Source organism: Diabrotica virgifera, chromosome 5 (genome assembly GCF_917563875.1).
Source record: "Diabrotica virgifera virgifera chromosome 5, PGI_DIABVI_V3a".
NCBI lineage: Eukaryota > Metazoa > Arthropoda > Insecta > Coleoptera > Chrysomelidae > Diabrotica > Diabrotica virgifera.
This window is the reverse complement of record NC_065447.1, coordinates 263,530,864-263,549,267: the sequence shown is the minus strand read 5'-3', so window position 1 is coordinate 263,549,267 and position 18,404 is coordinate 263,530,864. Positions and strand designations below refer to the sequence as shown.

The 18,404-nt window shown below is 31.3% G+C and overlaps 1 protein-coding gene across 2 annotated transcripts in view; it reads right to left on the bottom strand.

The window, feature by feature from the left end:
• Nucleotides 1-18,404, bottom strand: part of LOC114329815 (bifunctional glutamate/proline--tRNA ligase) — a 34,908-nt gene that overhangs the window by 14,162 nt on the left and 2,342 nt on the right. For both annotated transcript variants that reach the window (XM_028279053.2, XM_028279063.2), the window contains exons 4-11: nucleotides 17,628-17,947; nucleotides 16,602-16,773; nucleotides 15,990-16,223; nucleotides 13,796-13,940; nucleotides 13,493-13,740; nucleotides 12,015-12,219; nucleotides 10,026-10,265; nucleotides 5,702-5,962 (exon numbers count right to left, since the gene is read on the bottom strand). In XM_028279053.2, coding sequence (XP_028134854.2) covers nucleotides 5,702-5,962; nucleotides 10,026-10,265; nucleotides 12,015-12,219; nucleotides 13,493-13,740; nucleotides 13,796-13,940; nucleotides 15,990-16,223; nucleotides 16,602-16,773; nucleotides 17,628-17,947 — 1,825 coding nt within the window. The remainder of the gene's footprint in view (nucleotides 1-5,701; nucleotides 5,963-10,025; nucleotides 10,266-12,014; nucleotides 12,220-13,492; nucleotides 13,741-13,795; nucleotides 13,941-15,989; nucleotides 16,224-16,601; nucleotides 16,774-17,627; nucleotides 17,948-18,404) is intronic.

Sequence of the window (18,404 nt, the reverse complement as noted above, 5' to 3'; positions counted from 1 at the left end):
GTCATAAGAGTTTGGAAGTCGCCATCCCATTTTTTATGGGAGATATTTTTCATTAAGTTGAGGCCGTTTAAGCTGACAGTCGGAGTGAGTGTATATTGTCTTACGTCAAGAATGGAGAACCACTCAAATGATAGCGTTATTTACGAACGGTGATAGGGCAGACCACAGTAAATATAGAGGGATAAATTTACTGAGCACTATTATACTGAAACTCACAACAAAAATACTGATGGAGAAAATAATGGTGCTTAAATATATCGGTTCAACAACAAGGATTTAGAAGTGGAAGATCATGTAACGATGCAGTTTTTGTAATAAGGCAAACAGCGGAGAAATCATTAGAATATAATAAGCCAGCCTTTTTCTATTTCATAGACCTAGAGAAAGCGTTTGATAGAATACAATTAAAAGATACGATACACCTACTATATAACAAAAATTTACCACTGGATATCATAAAACTGATAGAAAACATACATGTAAGAAATAAAATAGAAATGAAAGTGAATGAATAACAGAACCCATAGAAGCAAACACAGGAATCAGGCAAGGAGATTCACTAAACCCTCCATACTGTTTAAAATAAAGTTGGATGCAATAATAAAACAAGTGAAGAAAAAAAGAGGGTACAAAATGGGCTATAAAGAGATAAAAAAACTCTGTTGCGCTGATGACACCGTGTTAGTAGCAGAGTGCAAAGTCGACCTACAAAGAATACTGCACGAGTTCAACATTAACGCAAAAGAAATGAATATGAAAATATCAGCCTAAAAAAACAAAAAACTTAGTAATATCCACAGAATCAATAAAATGCAAATTGGACAATCAAATTATACAAGTAATGACTTTCAAATACCTTGGATTAATAATAAATTAATCTATCACCCGACAACAATATCGAAGAAGAGGTTAAAGAACAAATAATTAAAGCCAGTAGAACGGCCGGATGCCTAAACGACACAATTTGGAAAAACAAACACCTAAGAGTGGAAACAAAGGCCAGAATATAATATGAGTCAGTTATTAGACCAGTTTATGAATTACACTGCAGAAACAAGACCAGATACAAGCAAAACACAAAGACATCTGGAGACCAACGAAATGAAGATCTTAAGAAGGATTGCTGAAAAAGGACTACGGGACAGGGTAATAAGTGAGGAAATCAAATGCATATGTGGGGTAGACAATATAAATGCCTGGGTAAAGAATAGAAAAGAAGAGTGGAATCAACGCTTAAGCAGGATGCCTGAATAAAGGATAGTAAGAATAGCCAGAAGAAGTATGGGACGCCCAAGGAAAAGATGGAATGACAATTTAGGGACAGAATGAAAGGCACCGTTGAAGAAAAACAGGCAGTACTGCCTATATAAAAGAAAAAGAAGAAGAACAAATTCTTTAGGTAGATTTTCGGTAGTATAATGTGCTTCTTTGGAGTTTTACTGATGATTACTCTTTTTGTTTTAGTGATTTAGCAATGTGATTGATTGCAATAAGGAAAAGTGCAACACTAAGAGTAGACCATTGAGGAATGCCGTTTAATTGGATTTTTGAGTCTAAAAGAACGTTATTTATTCGATTCGAAAGTTTCGTCTATATAGAAAATTATTAATAAATTATATATTTCCTTGAATTGAACAACTTAATAGAATTCTTATATCTAATCCCCAAATGGTACGCGTTATATAATAAAAGATAGCCATAAGCCAAACATACATGATCACATCCAAATAACCCATGAATGACTCAATATCCACTAGGTTTTCTAATGTAGATGTGGACTTTCTAAAGTCACTTTGTATAGGGCTAGGTAGCTAGCAATAAGTCTAATACTATCTAGTAGCTATCAAGTGGATAAACTGACTAATTCTAAGCAAGTTTTGTTCTAGAGTTTTTTCACTTTAAAAAATGGCGTTTGTATGAAATCTTTATACTCAGTATAAGCAGAGTTGTAGCTAATTAAAAGTAAGTTCTTATTCGTCAAATTCCAAATCAAATGTTTCAACGTGAAATAACAAAAAAAATAAAGTACATTTCGGGGAAAACCCATCGCAGCTTTTTTAAAGTGTTTAAAAAGCTTTATTTTTGTTTTTAAAAAAGTTTGTAGCATTAAAAGTAAGCAAGTTACGCTGAAAATAAAGTTAATCCTTTTTTTGTAAAACCTAGTTTTAAAAAATCGTGAAAATCACCCGCTAAAGGGGAACTTGCGTAAAATTTTTAATTCGAAAGAGATGCTATAAATCACAACAAAACACAATTTAAAATGTATCAAAAAAAAAAGTCGTTTGTGTTTTTCGTTTGGCCCCTCAAGACGAATAAAATCAAATTATCGTTACCGCTTCACAAGTTACTTTACTTATGACAAGGCGAAAACGGCGGGTTCGTTGGGAAAAATATTCACATGAAATTTTTTTGTATAATTACATTCGTGAGACATCCCAGACTAAGGTTCAAGAAGTCGCCCACGTGAAAAGTGGGCCAAATTATTTTTAACAATAATTGTTTTTAATCAAATTGAAAAAATCTATATTTTTGGCCCGGACAATTTTTTTGTAGTTTTTCTGGACCATTCTGGATAAAAAAGGTCTCTAAAAATTTTTCTCTAAAGTTGATCGTTTTTGAGTTATAAACAATTTAAAATTGAAAAAAAAACGAAAAATGGCGATTTTCAAGGCTTAATAACTCGGTTAAAATTTATTATTATGAAAGTCAGAAAGTGACTAAATCAAAGTTTAATGCCCCCCCTACAAGGCCCTGAAGAAATTTTTGTCATTATTTTATTACTAAGCTGTTATTTTTAAGTAATAATATTGAGCGTCATGAACGTGGTTGCCGGCCGTAAATGCTGAGTGCGAGAGAGATGCCACTCCGGCAGTCCAATTGTGCATCTTACTTGCACTCACATTTATGGCCGCCTACCTCGTGTATTATTACTTAAAAATAACAGCTTAGTAATAAAATAATGACAAAAATTTCTTCAGGATCTTGTAGGGGGGGGGGGCATTAAACTTTGATTTAGTCACTTTCTGACTTTTATAATAGTAGCTTTTAACTGAGTTATTAAGCCTTGAAAATCGCCATTTTTCGTTTTTTTTTTCAATTTTAAATTGCTTATAACTCGAAAACGATCAACTTTAGAGAAAAATAATAAGAGACCTTTTTTATCCAGAATGGTCCAAAAAACCTACAAAAAAAATGTACGAGCCCAAAATATTGATTTTTACAATTTGATTAAAAAAAATTGTTAAAAAAATTGAACCACTTTTCACGTGGGCGACTTCTTGAACCTTATTCTGGGATGTCTCACGAATGTGATTGTGCAAAAAAATCTCATGAGAATACTTTTCCCAACGGACCCGCCGTTTTTGCCTTGTCATGATCTGTAAGTTTTATCGTAAATTTAGTTTTACAGTAGTTTTTTTTGTTTTGAAAGAAAAATGCCTTTTTTTTTTCAAAATAACTTTATAATATTATCAGTGATACGAAATATCCCAAAGTGTAAAGGTCATATTCATAGGTCTGATTAATTTCATCTGGGATGCTAATTAAGAGGTGATATTTAAGATTTTGTTTACAAAAAAAGGGATCAACTTTATTTTGTGTGCAACTTTTACTAGAAACTTAAAAAAATAAAGCTGTTTTTAAACAATTTAAAAAAGTTATGATGATTTTTCCCCGAAAAGTGCTTAATTTTTTGGTTATTTCACGTAGAAATATTCAATTTGGAATTTGACGAATAAGAACCTACTTTTTTTTTATTAGCTACAACTCTGCTCTTACTGAGTCTACGACTTCATATGCCATATATAAAACATTTTTTTCATTTTTTTATAAGCTGTATTTTTGCTATGAATATTTTTTTTGGCGAAATACTTCCTTATTTCCTCATGAAACATACTTTTTTTGAAACATGAATATATTCAGGCGCAAATAACTCGAAAAGTATTTACTTGTGAGGTCAAGACTAGTGAAAAAACTCTATAGTTAATTTATATTTTCAACGTTTTTGCAGAAAGCAGGTATTAATACAGATTAATATGATAGCGACTGTGCGTTAAAATTTTGAATACGGACCACGTAGAATAAGTGCTTGTTCTTGGCTAGCTTCAACAAATTTACGCTAGGCGCGCCACTATACAGGCAGATTTTAAAGGGAACAAAATAATGCACATGGTTTCGTATCTTCCCCCTATATTTATCAATCAACGGTTCTAGTTTTTGTTGTGCAAGATTTTAAAAAATTTTAATTTTTTAAAAAATGTTTAGATTGCAAAATTATTATTCAAAATCTAGTAAGTCCATTTTAATGAAATTTGGTGTACGGTTTTAGCACATTACAAAAATTTTCTAAGCGAATTAGAAAGGTTCCAAGTGTAACCTAAGTGATGGAAAATCATTGAATAAGGACAGGCTTGTTTTGCCCCCTTATTTTATATTTATTGCTATTTTGCAGCAAGGGTGATAAATTAAGACATTTTTAACCAATCGCATCTGATAGAAAATTTAATTGTCTTTGTTTTATTCCTATACGACTTTGTTCCAAAATGAATCGTTTTAAAGTTATAAGCAAAAAAAGTAGAAAAAAAAACGAAATTTTTTGAAATTTTTAAATATTTTTTTTTTTTTTTTATTAATGTTCCGGGCATATTTGAGAGGGAGCATAAATCAATTATTATTAACGAAGTTATCACCTAACTTTATCCGAAAAAATCTGAATGCCACCTCTCACATCCACCTAAAAACAGATCCTTACTGGTCTATACGGATACTTAGCGGTAGTAAGTGGTTTTATGAATACAAAAACTTACTGAAAAGTAAGTTACTGAAATGTGAGTCTAAGCTTAGAATCTACAAAACAGTAATTAGACCAGTAGTCACACATGGATGTAAAACGTGGACCCTCTCAACCACTGATGAAAATCAACTGAGAATATTTGAGCGCAAAATACTAAAGAAGATATTTGCACCAACACATTGCAGCGATGCTTCGTGGAGAATTAAAATTAACCACGAGCTGGATGAACCAATGCAGAGCGTAGATATTGTTGGATTTGTAAAGTCACAAATACTAAACTGGCTTGGTCACTTAGAAAGAATGTCACATAATCGAGCTGTAAAAATAATCCAGAGATGGAAGCCCCAAGGAAATAGAACAAGAGGAAGGCCCCGTAAAAAATGGATAGACGACGTAGAGGGAGATATTAAAACCGTAAACATCAGTCAGTGGAGAAAGGAAAGTATCCGACAGGACAGAATGGAAAAACATTGTTAAACAGGAAGAAGATATGGAAATATCGACTACTTAAAGACAACAACTTAAGCAAAAAAAGAAAGACCAAATAAATCAATAATTACACCGGTGATCTTTAGAAAAACTAAGAGAAAAATTATGAGAAGAATATACGGCCCAATAAAGACAGAACAAGGAGAATATAGAAGACTGATAAACCATGAAATGAAATGGGAAGTAACTGAAGGGAAAGAAAGTAAAATTTATTAAAGCACAAAAACTGATAGTTTGGACATATACAAAGAAGAGAAGAAGCCGCACTAATTAGGAGGATAACGAATTGGAGAAATCAGTAATAAACAGACCAAGAGAAAGACCAAAAATAAGATAGAAGGACTAACTACTAAAGGATATATTATTAAATCTAGAGCATAACCACAAATGGATTAAATACATATGTTTAAAAAAACTAACCTTTTCGCCCTGTGCTGCGATTTTCGCATTGATCTCGTCACTAATAGCAGAATCAGTCTTAGAAACTGAAGCTGTAGGAGGTACACAACCAGGTTTCCAGTCAGTATTAGCGACAGCTTTATACTCAGCTTTTAAAGTCAATAGTACTTTCACGGCTGTGTCAATATCAGCCTTCGCTGCTTTTTGCTCCTTTAACTTGCGAACAGCATCTCCTTGTTTTATGATTTCATTATTTAGATCTGTAGCCGATTTACTTGTGACCTGAAAAAACAGGATACATTATTAATAGACAAACAATGTAATTTATTTAACCCTTTCGTTCACTATATGAACCTATTCTATAATTTGTTGTATGTAGCTTCATGTGTTTTTACTGTAGACATATTAAGGGTAGACAAGGCATACTCAGCAAAAAACGTAACGCGGAGACAGTCGATCGATGGTCTATCTATCTCTTTTAACCAAGCGACCCCGCGCATGTTACAGACAAAGATGGTTAGACCACTCAATCCTTAATATTGGCGTTACTCCTAGATGCACAGAGCGGCCCATACGTTGCCTAATCTACTAGTTATTATACATATCTATGGATTTTACACATTGTCCTCGATTATGGACATTCTATTTCGTCTAATGAGCACTTGTGCTGCAATCTAACAGCTTTTTAACAAAATATTTAATTTTTTGAAATCTAGGTTTCTATATTTCATGTGACATTTCTATATTGACGTGTGACAAACGCAATGTTCATCTCTGTATAAGTAAAGAAAAATATTGTTTTATAAGACACCATATTATTGAATAAAATACTTTAGTTTTTGTTTTTGTGAGTATTTAAAAAATATATATCTAATATTTTTACTCCATTTCTCTAAAAAAATTTCAGATACCTGCAATTGTCACAGTCAATAAATTAAAATTAACTTTATCAATAAATGATCAAAATGTTGCCATATTGTTCTAATTTTATTAATGGAACACCCTGTATATTAGTATTATATTTTGTAGACAATATTACATTTCTTTTGGTATAAGGTTGAATATACCTATTAAATTTTAAATTTAAAAAAAACTATAAATTTTATAGTTTTGTCATTTTTTTTATATTCTTTTACAAAAATAAGATTTTTTTCAGTGAATAAAAAGAATTAGTAAGAACATTAAAATAAAAAAAAGTTTCCCATATGTTGCCAACTTAAGTAGACACGCTGTATATTTTCTGGTATAAATATAACGTAAAGTATTCTTCAAAAGTAAATATTGTCCCAAGGTACAAGTGTATAATTGAAGAATATATTATTAAGAAAATACATATGCAAATCATCTACTCACTATACAGTATACAGATAAAAATTAAAATAAAAGCAAAAACTTAAATAGTTGTTTAGCACGATATCATTCAACAAAACATATGGAGATTAATAACTTAAGTAGACCATGCTTATCCTTTCACCTTTCACTACCAACCGATTCGCCACATGGAGCTGAGCTGTCTACTAAAAAACTATTCGCGGTCGCATAAAATTATCTTACAGGTACTTGTAGTGTTGCATCGCAAATTAGAAGTAGATTAGTTAATAGTCCGGTCAATTAATGCAAAATTTTTCCAAAACAATAAAATCAATCAAAGATGAAAATTTGGGAATAAATAGTTGAAAATGTTTATTATTAAACAAAAAATTTCTAATCCTAAAGTATGTACCTCCATTTCGCAAAAAGGATAGACTTATATATTGGGCTGTATTTCGTAAAATAACGAAAAAAAATATTTTTTAGTAACTATTATTGCCAAGACAATACCTTCAAAATTTGTCTAAAAAATGTTATTACAACTTCAATAGTTTCTGAGATATAGTTTTTTTTAACTACTAGTAAGTATGGAAGATGCCATAAAACGATTAGAGGCGTTTGAAATGTGGTGCTATCGACGTATGTTGAGGGTATCATAACACCACACAATTAACATAACTATTATTTAGAGGCTAAGAAAAGACAAAGAAATTATTAACATCGTAAAGAATAGAAAATGGGCTTCTTTCGGCCACATTATACAGGGTGATTGATTAGTAGGGTAAAGCTCAATAGCTCCGCTATAGTAATAGATAGCAATAAAAGTTAATAACAAAAATTTTAGCCACCTTTGAGCTTCACATTACAAAATTAGTTAGAATGTTACAGGGTGTTCGATAACACAGTGGCAGACCTAACTTATGTTTTTTTTTTTAAATGGAACACCCTATATTTTATTTTAAATTCGAAATCCTGTTAATTTCTCCATCACAAAAATATAAAGGTTTGTTATGTTATACAGGGTATTTACAAAGTTATAACCAATTTTATATGAAAATCGTAACAAGTTCCACTTCCTGTATAAATAAAAATAAGCAAAACAACAATGGTTTATTAATGCCATATTTTTTAACGTATTGTCAAAATTTTCAACAATGGTCGATATTGCTAATTTTCATTATATCAAATACAGGGTGAGTCAAATCGCAAGTACATTATTTTCTCAGTAATTTTAAATGGAACACCCTGTATTTTATATCACTTTTGAAAAGTACTATTACCGTACTTTAATTTTTAGATAACATTCCCTATGTCTAAATTTATTAGTTTTCGAGATATTTTCATTTTTCAATAGACCAGTAGCGTGGCCATCGAAATCACCAGAATTTAATAAACTGGACTGATTTTTTTGGGGTTATGTTAATAATGAAGTTTATAAAACCTCAAACAACAAGGGATGAGATGAAAAATAGAATACAAAGTGTATTTCGATGTGTTAATTTACAAATGCTCCGTAGATTAAGTAGCTCATTCAATGATCGTTTTTAGGCGTACATAAATGTGTTAGGAGATAATTTTGAACACCTTATGTAATTAAATATTAAAAATATTTTATTAAAAGTAGCTTCTAATTTTTTCAAACATGTTTTTTTGCAAAATTTATTACTAATAAATTATGTTTCCTTCTTTATATGTTACATTGTTACATTTACATACAAAAGTAGTGTTTAATTGTCTTCACAAAATATTGTATTTTGTGTTTGTGTTTTTTGGAAAAATTTATTACTAATTTACTTTGTTTATTTATTGCATTTACATAAAAAGATAGTTTTTAATTGTTTCAAAAATGTTGCATGTAGTGGTTGTGTTTTTGTTTGTAAAATGTACCTATTACTAATAAATTATTTTTATTTCTTTATTTGCTACAGTGTTACATTGATTACCGGATCGATAATCGGTACTCTTCAATTGTCAATTCAGTCATGGCTTACTTAAAATTTAGATAAATTTAAACACCTAAAATAATTTCTGAAAAATAAAAATATCTCGAAAACTAATAAAATTGGGCATAGGGAATGTTATATAAAAATGAAAGTACGTTAATGTTACTTTTCAATAATGATATAAAATACAGGGTGTTCCATTTAACATTACCGAGAAAATAATGTACTTGCGTTTTGACTCACCCTGTATTTGATATAAAGAAAGTTAGCAATATCAATCATTCTTAAAAATTTTGACAATAAATAAAAAAATATGGCATTAATAAACCATTGCTGTTGTGCTTATTTTTATTTATACAGGGAGTTCAACTTGTTACGATTTTCATACAAAATTGGTTATAACTTTGTAAATACCCTGTATAACATTACAAATCTTTATATTTTTGTGATGGAGAAGTTAACAGGATTTCGAATATAAAATAAAATATAGGGTGTTCCATTTAAAAAAACATAAGTTAGGTCTGCCACTGTGTTATCGAACACCCTGTAACATTCTAACTAATTTTGTAATGTGAAGCTCAAAGGTGGCTAAAATTTTTGTTATTAACTTTTATTGCTATCTATTACTATAGCGGCTATTGAGCTTTACCCTACTAATCAATCACCCTGTATGTAATAATAAATACCGACTTCTACAGTTGATTCTACAAGGCAAGATTGAGGCAAGGGAGGCCCTGGACGTCGACGTATATTCTGGCTGGACCATCTTAGGAAGTCAACTGTCTAACAGGATTTGAAGAACCAAGGAATACGAGAATGGGAAAAACAAGCAAAGGAAAGGAAAACATAGTCAACTATAGTCAAGCAAGCAAAACACACATAATACCGAAAAGATCTCAAAAAAGACAAACAAGAAAGTAATATTTTAGATATAACGTTTAGCACTTTTTAGACGTTATGCATGTGGCTGGCCTCCACACCATGTAAAACTTTGGAGCCTAGAAACACCGGTCGGCAATGGCCTTCCATGGACTGTCAGTGGTCACAGATGATGATGAAATCAAGCTCTTGTCAAATTAACTATATCTTACCTTATTATCAGCTTTTGGAGCAACATTCGTCTTAGATTTGGCTACAGCTTGTCCAGGAATGCTTTCTTTAGCACTTCCATCAGGAATATGGAAAAGTACAACTGGTTGTTCTTTGTAAGTATGTAGATTAGCCGGTTTGTAAGCCACATCAACGCGGAAAAATCCTCGTCTCTGTAGCTGAATGATGTCTCCAACTTGTAAATTTCTCAGTTCTGGATCGCCTAGCATTTCAACTTCTTTCTAAAGTGAAAACAAGAAGAATAGTGAATTTTCAAACTGAATTGAAATATAAGTCGTCTCTAGTTTTCGTTTTACAACAAAATTATTATTTATTTCTATTAGTTTACTCCTAACAGAGTATGTGAGACCAAGTTTTCGTTGGAATTTGTGCCACGCTGAGCAGGCAGGAACTGAGATGCAATTCATAGATCTCCCCTAGCCTTCTTTGCCTCAGCATTCGTATGGTTTGCAAATTATAGAAACCTCGAAGGCGTTACCAGAAACTTGGTCTCGATAAAAGTTTTAAACCTCGATAAGTTAGGGTGTTTATGGCACTCTATGAATGAATTGAAATATAAGATGTCTGTAGTTTTCGTTTTACAACAAAATTATTATTTATGTCTATTAGTTTACTCCTAACAGTCTATGGAACCACATTTTCATTGAAATTGTTGCCATGCTGAGCAGGCAGGAAGTTCGATGCAATTCACAGATCTCCCCTAGCTTTCTTTGCCTCAGCATTCTTATGGTTTGCAAATTATAGAAACCGTGAAGGCATTGCCAGAAACTTGATCTCAATAAAAGTTTTATTTTAATATTATTTTTAATTTTATTGAAGTATTCCAGAGTTCTGCTGTAGCGTCCCCGTCAGGGGCTGATGTCGATAGTGCCGATAAGCCAATATTAACTGACCTGCTACTGACAACAAAGGTAGGTGCTATATTATCTTTGACAATTGACAGCAATTTATGAACTGCCAGATTGTTTCAAACATGGATTACTTATTAGGATATATGTAGAATTGTAAATAGTTTACCTTATATTTTTAAATTCCTCTCTATATATTTTTTTCTTAATTATTATTACGACACGGAATAAGAGTCTGACACATATGGACCTGCGTCGCGTCGGTCCAGATGGGTGGAACGAATTGGGATTACTACGGTAGCCGCTGCGAAATATTTCTAACTTTGAATCTTTAAGACCTAATTAAGTAATAATAACATTCGCAACTTTGATCCAATTTTAATAGGTTAGTTCTCACGAAAGTGAATTAAACCATGAGAAGAGGAGATTAGCAGTAAGAGAATTTTGGTTATTGTGGGAAGAATACGGCAGTCGATTTTGAGATTCTGAGGAAAGACGTTAGATTTGGCAATAATCGAAAGGACGCGCAGTTTAAGACGTACTTATATATTGACAAGCCGGTCATATATTAAGTAGATAAACACGATTATTTCAAATCCATTTTCTTTTGTGAGAACTCGTAAAATTTTAGTCGCAATTACACAAACACTTTTACATTTCGTCAATTTAATAGTATCTATAATTTAGTTATCTATTTTATTGATTAAAACTGTTAAACATCACACGGACTTTTATTACGATTGTCTTTAACGAACCCTACATATACAATCCTATATATTATATTAGGATACATACATCAAAACTTTGAAACTTTAAGGGCCGGTTGTTCGAACGCTAATCAATAATGATCACTATCAAATATTTAATTACTGTCACAACTGTCAATGTCAACTTTGGTTGGGTTGCTGAAAACGGAATTGATTATAATTATGAGATTAGTTAATCAATTAACATAACAATTATTAACATAATTGATTAACTAATTTCATAATTGTCATCAATAATTATGTTTTCAGCAACCCAATCAAAGTTGACATTGACAGTTGTGACAGTAATTAAATATTTGATAATGATCATTTTTGATTAGCGTTCGAACAACCGGCCCTAAAACTAGTTTATTACCTTTGTTTGATGACCAATGAATTGTTTGAAATCTTCATCTTTTCCTAACACTGCTTTACTAATGATATGATCAAAATAAACGCACCAAGTTGGAGTAAACGGTGCCTTATCTGTTTCTGCAAGCCAAGTAAGCTTCAATGTTTTTTTGAAATTCGTGTCTTGAAGATTTGGTTGTGCTTCCACATTAACGATATTTCCATTTTGTCTATAAAACAGAAGAAAAATCTTAGAACAATAAAAGAAACACAAGGTAATAATGACATAAACAACCTATGGGACAAAAAAACTATAAGAACAACAACTATTGGATGCAGCTAAGGAAGTATGTGGAACAAGTAAAAAATACTCAACAAAGAAATAGACAGCGTGGTGGTCCACAGAAAAAAGGAAAGAATAAAGTAAAAGTGGAGAAAAAAGCATGGAAACAATATCTGAAAGATAAAACAAACGAGAATTACAATAACTATAAAAATTAAAGAAAAAAGGGAAACACATTAGTAATAGCAGCAAAGATAGATAATTGGGAAAAATCCGAGTTAAAATGGAAGAAGATAACGATAGGAACCAAAAGGTATTCTACATGGAGTCCCCGAAAATGGAGCGTTCCTTTAAGGTATGGATATAATACACAATGTAAAACAAAAAAGTTCTATAACATTTTTTTCTAAAGTTGACCGTTTCCAAAAAAAAATTATATTGTTCGTCATATAAGCGAACTTTTATTTTCATAAAATTAACTAATTTGGCATCACTGTACAAGAACTGTTTGTGATTTAGTTTATTGACACCACAAATGTAGGTCAGACAGGTACACCTGCAAAATAATTGTACCACCCCATGTTTGAAAATCCAACAAAACAAGAATTTGTTCGTTTGTTTAGGATGAAGACAGAGTTTAATGTAAATACGTATGGCTAAAATGCTGCTACTATTTTTGAATTGTGATTGTTCGATTTTTGTATACATAGTTTTCAGATTTCAATTTGCATACCAAAATGTATTTTGTTTTTTTAGCCAAACAGTTGCATTTAGAAAAAAATGTTATAATACTTTTTTGCTCTACATGGTGCCTTCTACCTATACCTTTAAGGAACGCACTATCTTCGGGGACACCCTGTATATTCTATAGAACACTAAAAACGATAAGAACACTAAAAGAAAACATGAAATATGCAGCATTAAAGATAAAAATAATAACGGAAACAAAACAAATAGCTAAAAGATGAAAACAACACTTTGAAGAACTATTAACGCATAAAAACAAAGACATTTATATTAATAGACCACTTAGAATGAAAAAGATGGAGCCGTCGAAACACATTTATAGCCAGAGACCGGATGGAGTGAGGAGAAGACACAAAATTTTAAAACCAAGATGAAGAATAGGAAGGAATGGAAGTTGATTCTAGAGTAGGCCAAGACACACCAGGGGTTGTAAAGCCGATGATTTTGATGAAAGTAAGAACCAGAAAACTTACCTATTAATTTTAGTAATCATCAAATTTCCCCAATTAATAAATGTCGTATTTTCACCTTCCTTTAAGGCTTCTGCATCTACTCTATCGATCAGAATTTTTGGACCCAACCACGTTGATTTGTTACCAACTTCAGCATTCTTAGGATGTTTGGGTACGGATAAACATTCTTCCTTGACTCCTTTTACCAAAACTGGTACAGGATCATTTACATCCACAGCTGTGTATCTTGGTGCAATAGGATCAATGACCTAAAATGGAAATGGTAGTTTTCTGTGTTATTTTAAAATATGTTTGTTTATTTACCTTTTTGTTGAATGACCAAATTTTGTCCCATTCCATGAACACAACGGATCTGCTCGAACCTTGAGCAATAATGAATTCTTTTAGTCCTTGCACTGTCATACCTCGTCTTAGGACACCGCGAACCGTTGGCATCCTAGGATCATCCCTAAAATAATATGATGTTAAAAATCAAATTGCTACCATAGTTTATGAATATGATTTTCTCCAAAATTTTTCGTAATGTACGCAAAAAGTAGAACACAATTAAAAAAGAATAGTCGAAATCCATAAACAAGAACCACAGATACAGTTAACAGCTCCTTCTCCTTCCATCGCGCTAGAAAGTTCCAAAGCCGGCAGATTTTAAGGACTACATTTTGAAGCTTTGTAAACGATTCCTTTGAAAGACAATCTTTTTCGAATTTGGCAAATTAAAACTTTAAAGTATGTTCCTTCAATAGACGCTGATTAGACAAGCGGCTTAATTTTGTGATACTACTTTCTGTGAGTAAAAAAGAGACCTAGTATAAAATTAGTAATTCGTGAATAATTTCATGCACAGGAAAAGATAGAGTGGAAGAACCATATTACTGCTCAGTCAATATTTTTTTTTGCTTGAAAAATGGCTTTGGCAGAGCCAATTAGCCAGACTTGTTTGTGATTGATTGCAGATTCATAGTCATAAATTTCTTATTTCATAACGTAAGTACTACAATATTATTTTTTTGATACAACATATTATTATATTATATTTTTTTTCAACGAAAACTTTTCGTTTATAAATTCGCAAAGTCTGTGTGTTATTGCGTTGCCGCTCCTGCAATACTTAGAGTAGATTTATCGATGGATTCCTATGTAGTTTTGTCTTCTGAATCCAAATCTGGAAACGGCATTTCGATATCTCTAACCGTTTTCGAGATAATCGCCCCCAAAAATCTAAAATGTAACGTCACAATCCTTTTATTTTCTGCCGACACACTACACGTCCAGCTGAAATCGTTGCTAGTAAGTAGGCTAGTTTTTTAATCTGAATTTGTTAAGCAAATCGTAGGTTATTTACATTATTTGAGTTTGACACTTCGTGAATGTCAAACTAAATTTTAAATAAAGTATTAATAAAATATGATTGACATTTGATAGTGAATTTAATTATTATATAAAACAAATACGATGTTCAAAAATACAATTTGAGTATATTTTGAAAGCAATAATTTGTTAACAACTTTAAAAAGGTTTACACGAGTATACGGCCTCGCCTTTAATTGGAGTACCTAATGATAAATGGACTATTCCATTTGTTATGAAATGAAAATTGTTATTTGTCAGTTCGCTAAACTCGACACAACTGGCTAGTGATTTTAGTAGGTAATTTTTTTGTTTTTTGCCAATTTTGGCAAAATTGTCAAGATTACTAATTATTTAGTAATTATTAACTATTTAGTAATTACTTTTTTTGCCAAATTGGTAAAATTACTGACTAAAATCACTAGCCAGTTGTGTCTGAGTTTAGCGAACCGACTATATGAAATGTTGTTTGGAATAAAAAGTTATGGTCTGATATGTACAATTACATCCTTCTAATGGAAAAAAAATATTTGAAGATTTTTCTCAAATTATGGATACCAACATTTTCATTTATAACTCTTTTATTTTTAATTTGACGAAGAAAAGTTATTCTTCATATAAAGCTCGTCATGGTCTAAGATTTATGATGCAACCACCATATTTTATATCAAATTTTATTAATTTTATACGAGGTATAAAAAATATGAATTTCGATCAAGAGTAAAGTACCATTATAGTTCACAACATTTAAATTATAATGATATAAATGCACATTAAAACATAATTTTTAATTCTAAACAACTTTTCATAATAGCAATATTCCATATTATGAATTAAAATACGTAAATAAACACAGTTTTCGTTATGATAATGCTCGCATTTTTAGCTTGTTTATTATATATTTTAATTTGTGGTAATCACTTTTTTTACTTCTATTTTTTTTTGATATTTTTTACTTGTTTTTATTTATTTTTCTTTTCTTTTTTTGTTTCTATTTTTTTTTTGTTATTATTATTTTATTATATTATGTTCTTTTTCTATATATATTTTTTTATTTTTAATTTCTTCAAACCAAATTAACAAATAAGTCAATATTCTTACTAGATAAAAGTAGGTTTTTGTAAATAAAAAAAAAATATTATTAACTTACCATCCATCTACTTGTCCTTCATTGACAAACCACGTTAATTTCCTTTTACTAAGTACTGTATTTGTCATGGATAGTCTGCTATACTCCCAAATATGTGGTTTTCTTAATCCCAATTTTTCGATAAACCAGTAAAATTGATGATCTCTGTCATGGTATTCCATTGTCCGCAAGACGTGAGTTACTCCTTCTATGGCATCGACAATCGGACAAGCAAAATCGTATGTAGGGTAAACCCTAAAAATAAAATATTTATTGTTCTTAAATGTTATCACATAATAATTACGTACATATTCAAATATTATGTTATTTTTTAATATTCAAATTAACATGCCACAGGAAGAATTAGAAATTTTAGCTTTGCTGGAAATAGGATGGAGAAATCCAGGAAACATTCAGGACAAAAATTTTAGTATGTACAGTACAGTATGAAAATGAACAGACTTTATGGTGAATAGTAAAATGAGAGAAAAAGTATTACAAAGCAGTTAATAGAATGATATCCTATATCAGAATAGAAGATGCCCCTACAGAAGAAACAGCCCAAGACGATAAGTATAATTTTGTCCCTAATATCCCCAGGAATGAATGATTCAGAACCCTTTCATTACTTACTTATATTTACTTCCTGTTCGTGGATGAAGTTCATTTTTACATCTGTATATGGTAGGGTCCCTTAAGCAGCCATTGGGAGAATCCATAAACATTTTGGCTCGAACACAACACTTCTGACCTTTCTCGGTACCTTTTTTCATTTCTTCCCACATAGCAAAATTCTTCTGAACATCTAAAATGTTTATAGTGTTAATTTAATATCCTTAATACCAAATCGTTTTGAAATTGAGTTCAAAGAGAAAATAAGAAAGAAACCAATCATCAAGAAAATGAGTAATACTATCTTAACAGAACTCTTTGCAATTCCATATGTCACGTTACAAAAGGTCCTGAAATTAACTTCCTAATAATTACAGACTCACGAAATTCTTTAGAAGTCATCTATGAAACCGATTCTTCACATCCTGTGGCCAAACTCGTTAGACAAGAACTGCACAATCGAAATCACAGAAACATTGCTTTCCTGTGGGTGCCATCTCATATTGGAATCCCAGGAAAAGATCTGGCAGATAAACAGAGGATGCAACTATATATGCAAAAACTAGTGAACTACAGTGATAGTTCCACAGCAAAATAGTTGACATATGGGAATATCAACTGGCACAAAAAACAGGCAAAATTACTTGAGATAAAACCAACATTTCAACCATGGTCTGATGGTTCTAAAAATCGTTTTTCTCAGGTGTTAATCACACAACTACGGTTTGGTTATAGTCACCTCATGCATGGACATCTGATGATAAGAGATACCCAACTGGAATGTTATGCTTACGAGACCCTGCCAACAATAAAACACTTTCTAGTGGAGTGCCCATTACACAGTATGTAAAGAGGTGAATTTAGAATCCCAGAGGATTTGAAAGAACCATACTTGAAGTGAACTATTTTCTACAAAAATTGATTGTTCTACTATTCTATGGAAGGAATGGAAGCTGATTCTGGAACGGGCCAAAACCCACCATGGGTTGTAGAGACAATGACAATGATGACTATTCTATGGAAAAATGTTAAAGAACCAATACATACCATTATTCCTGTTGACTGACTCGATTTTTTGTTCTCTTTGAGTTTTCATTTCCTCTGGTTCAGTATCATCTACATAGGCATTTCCTTCTTTCATCATTTTTTCACATAACTCTAACATAAGTTCAAAGTAATCTGAGGTATACGTGAATATGTCGGGTTTAATCTGTAACATTGCTACATCTTCCAGAATAACGTTTTCAAAATGCACATTTTCTTTGGCAGGATTAGTATCATCGAAACGTAAAATAAGTTTCCCCTGGAAAGCTTCCTGATAGTGTTGGTTGAGAAGGGCAGCTTTGGCGTGGCCAATGTGCAAATAACTAAAAATGGAAAATATCTATTAATTTAGATCAGTGTTTTCCAATCTTTAAGATGCTGAAGTCATGTTGCAAATACAAAAATTATAAGTACTCCAGTCGCTAGAGACAAAAACACGACTGAACCTCTAAAAATCATATGAATAAGCTGAATTTTGCTAAGAATGTCAATTTTAAAAATTAATTAAAAACATTAATTTTGAAATTAACTCGAGACCTTACGACAAGTGAATCAGTGTAAACAAAAATAATCTATGTTTTTTTTTTCATTTTTGGCATTTTGATGAAGAATATAAATATTAAATTACTTCTAGAAGTGTCAAAAACGCCCCCAAATTTTTTGGTATTACTTAATTTAAATGATTAATACATTGTCTTTTCCAGTTTTACGTAAAAATTGTTTTCATAACTTAAAACATTTTTGTTTACACTGACTCAAGTATTATAATGTATTAGTTAA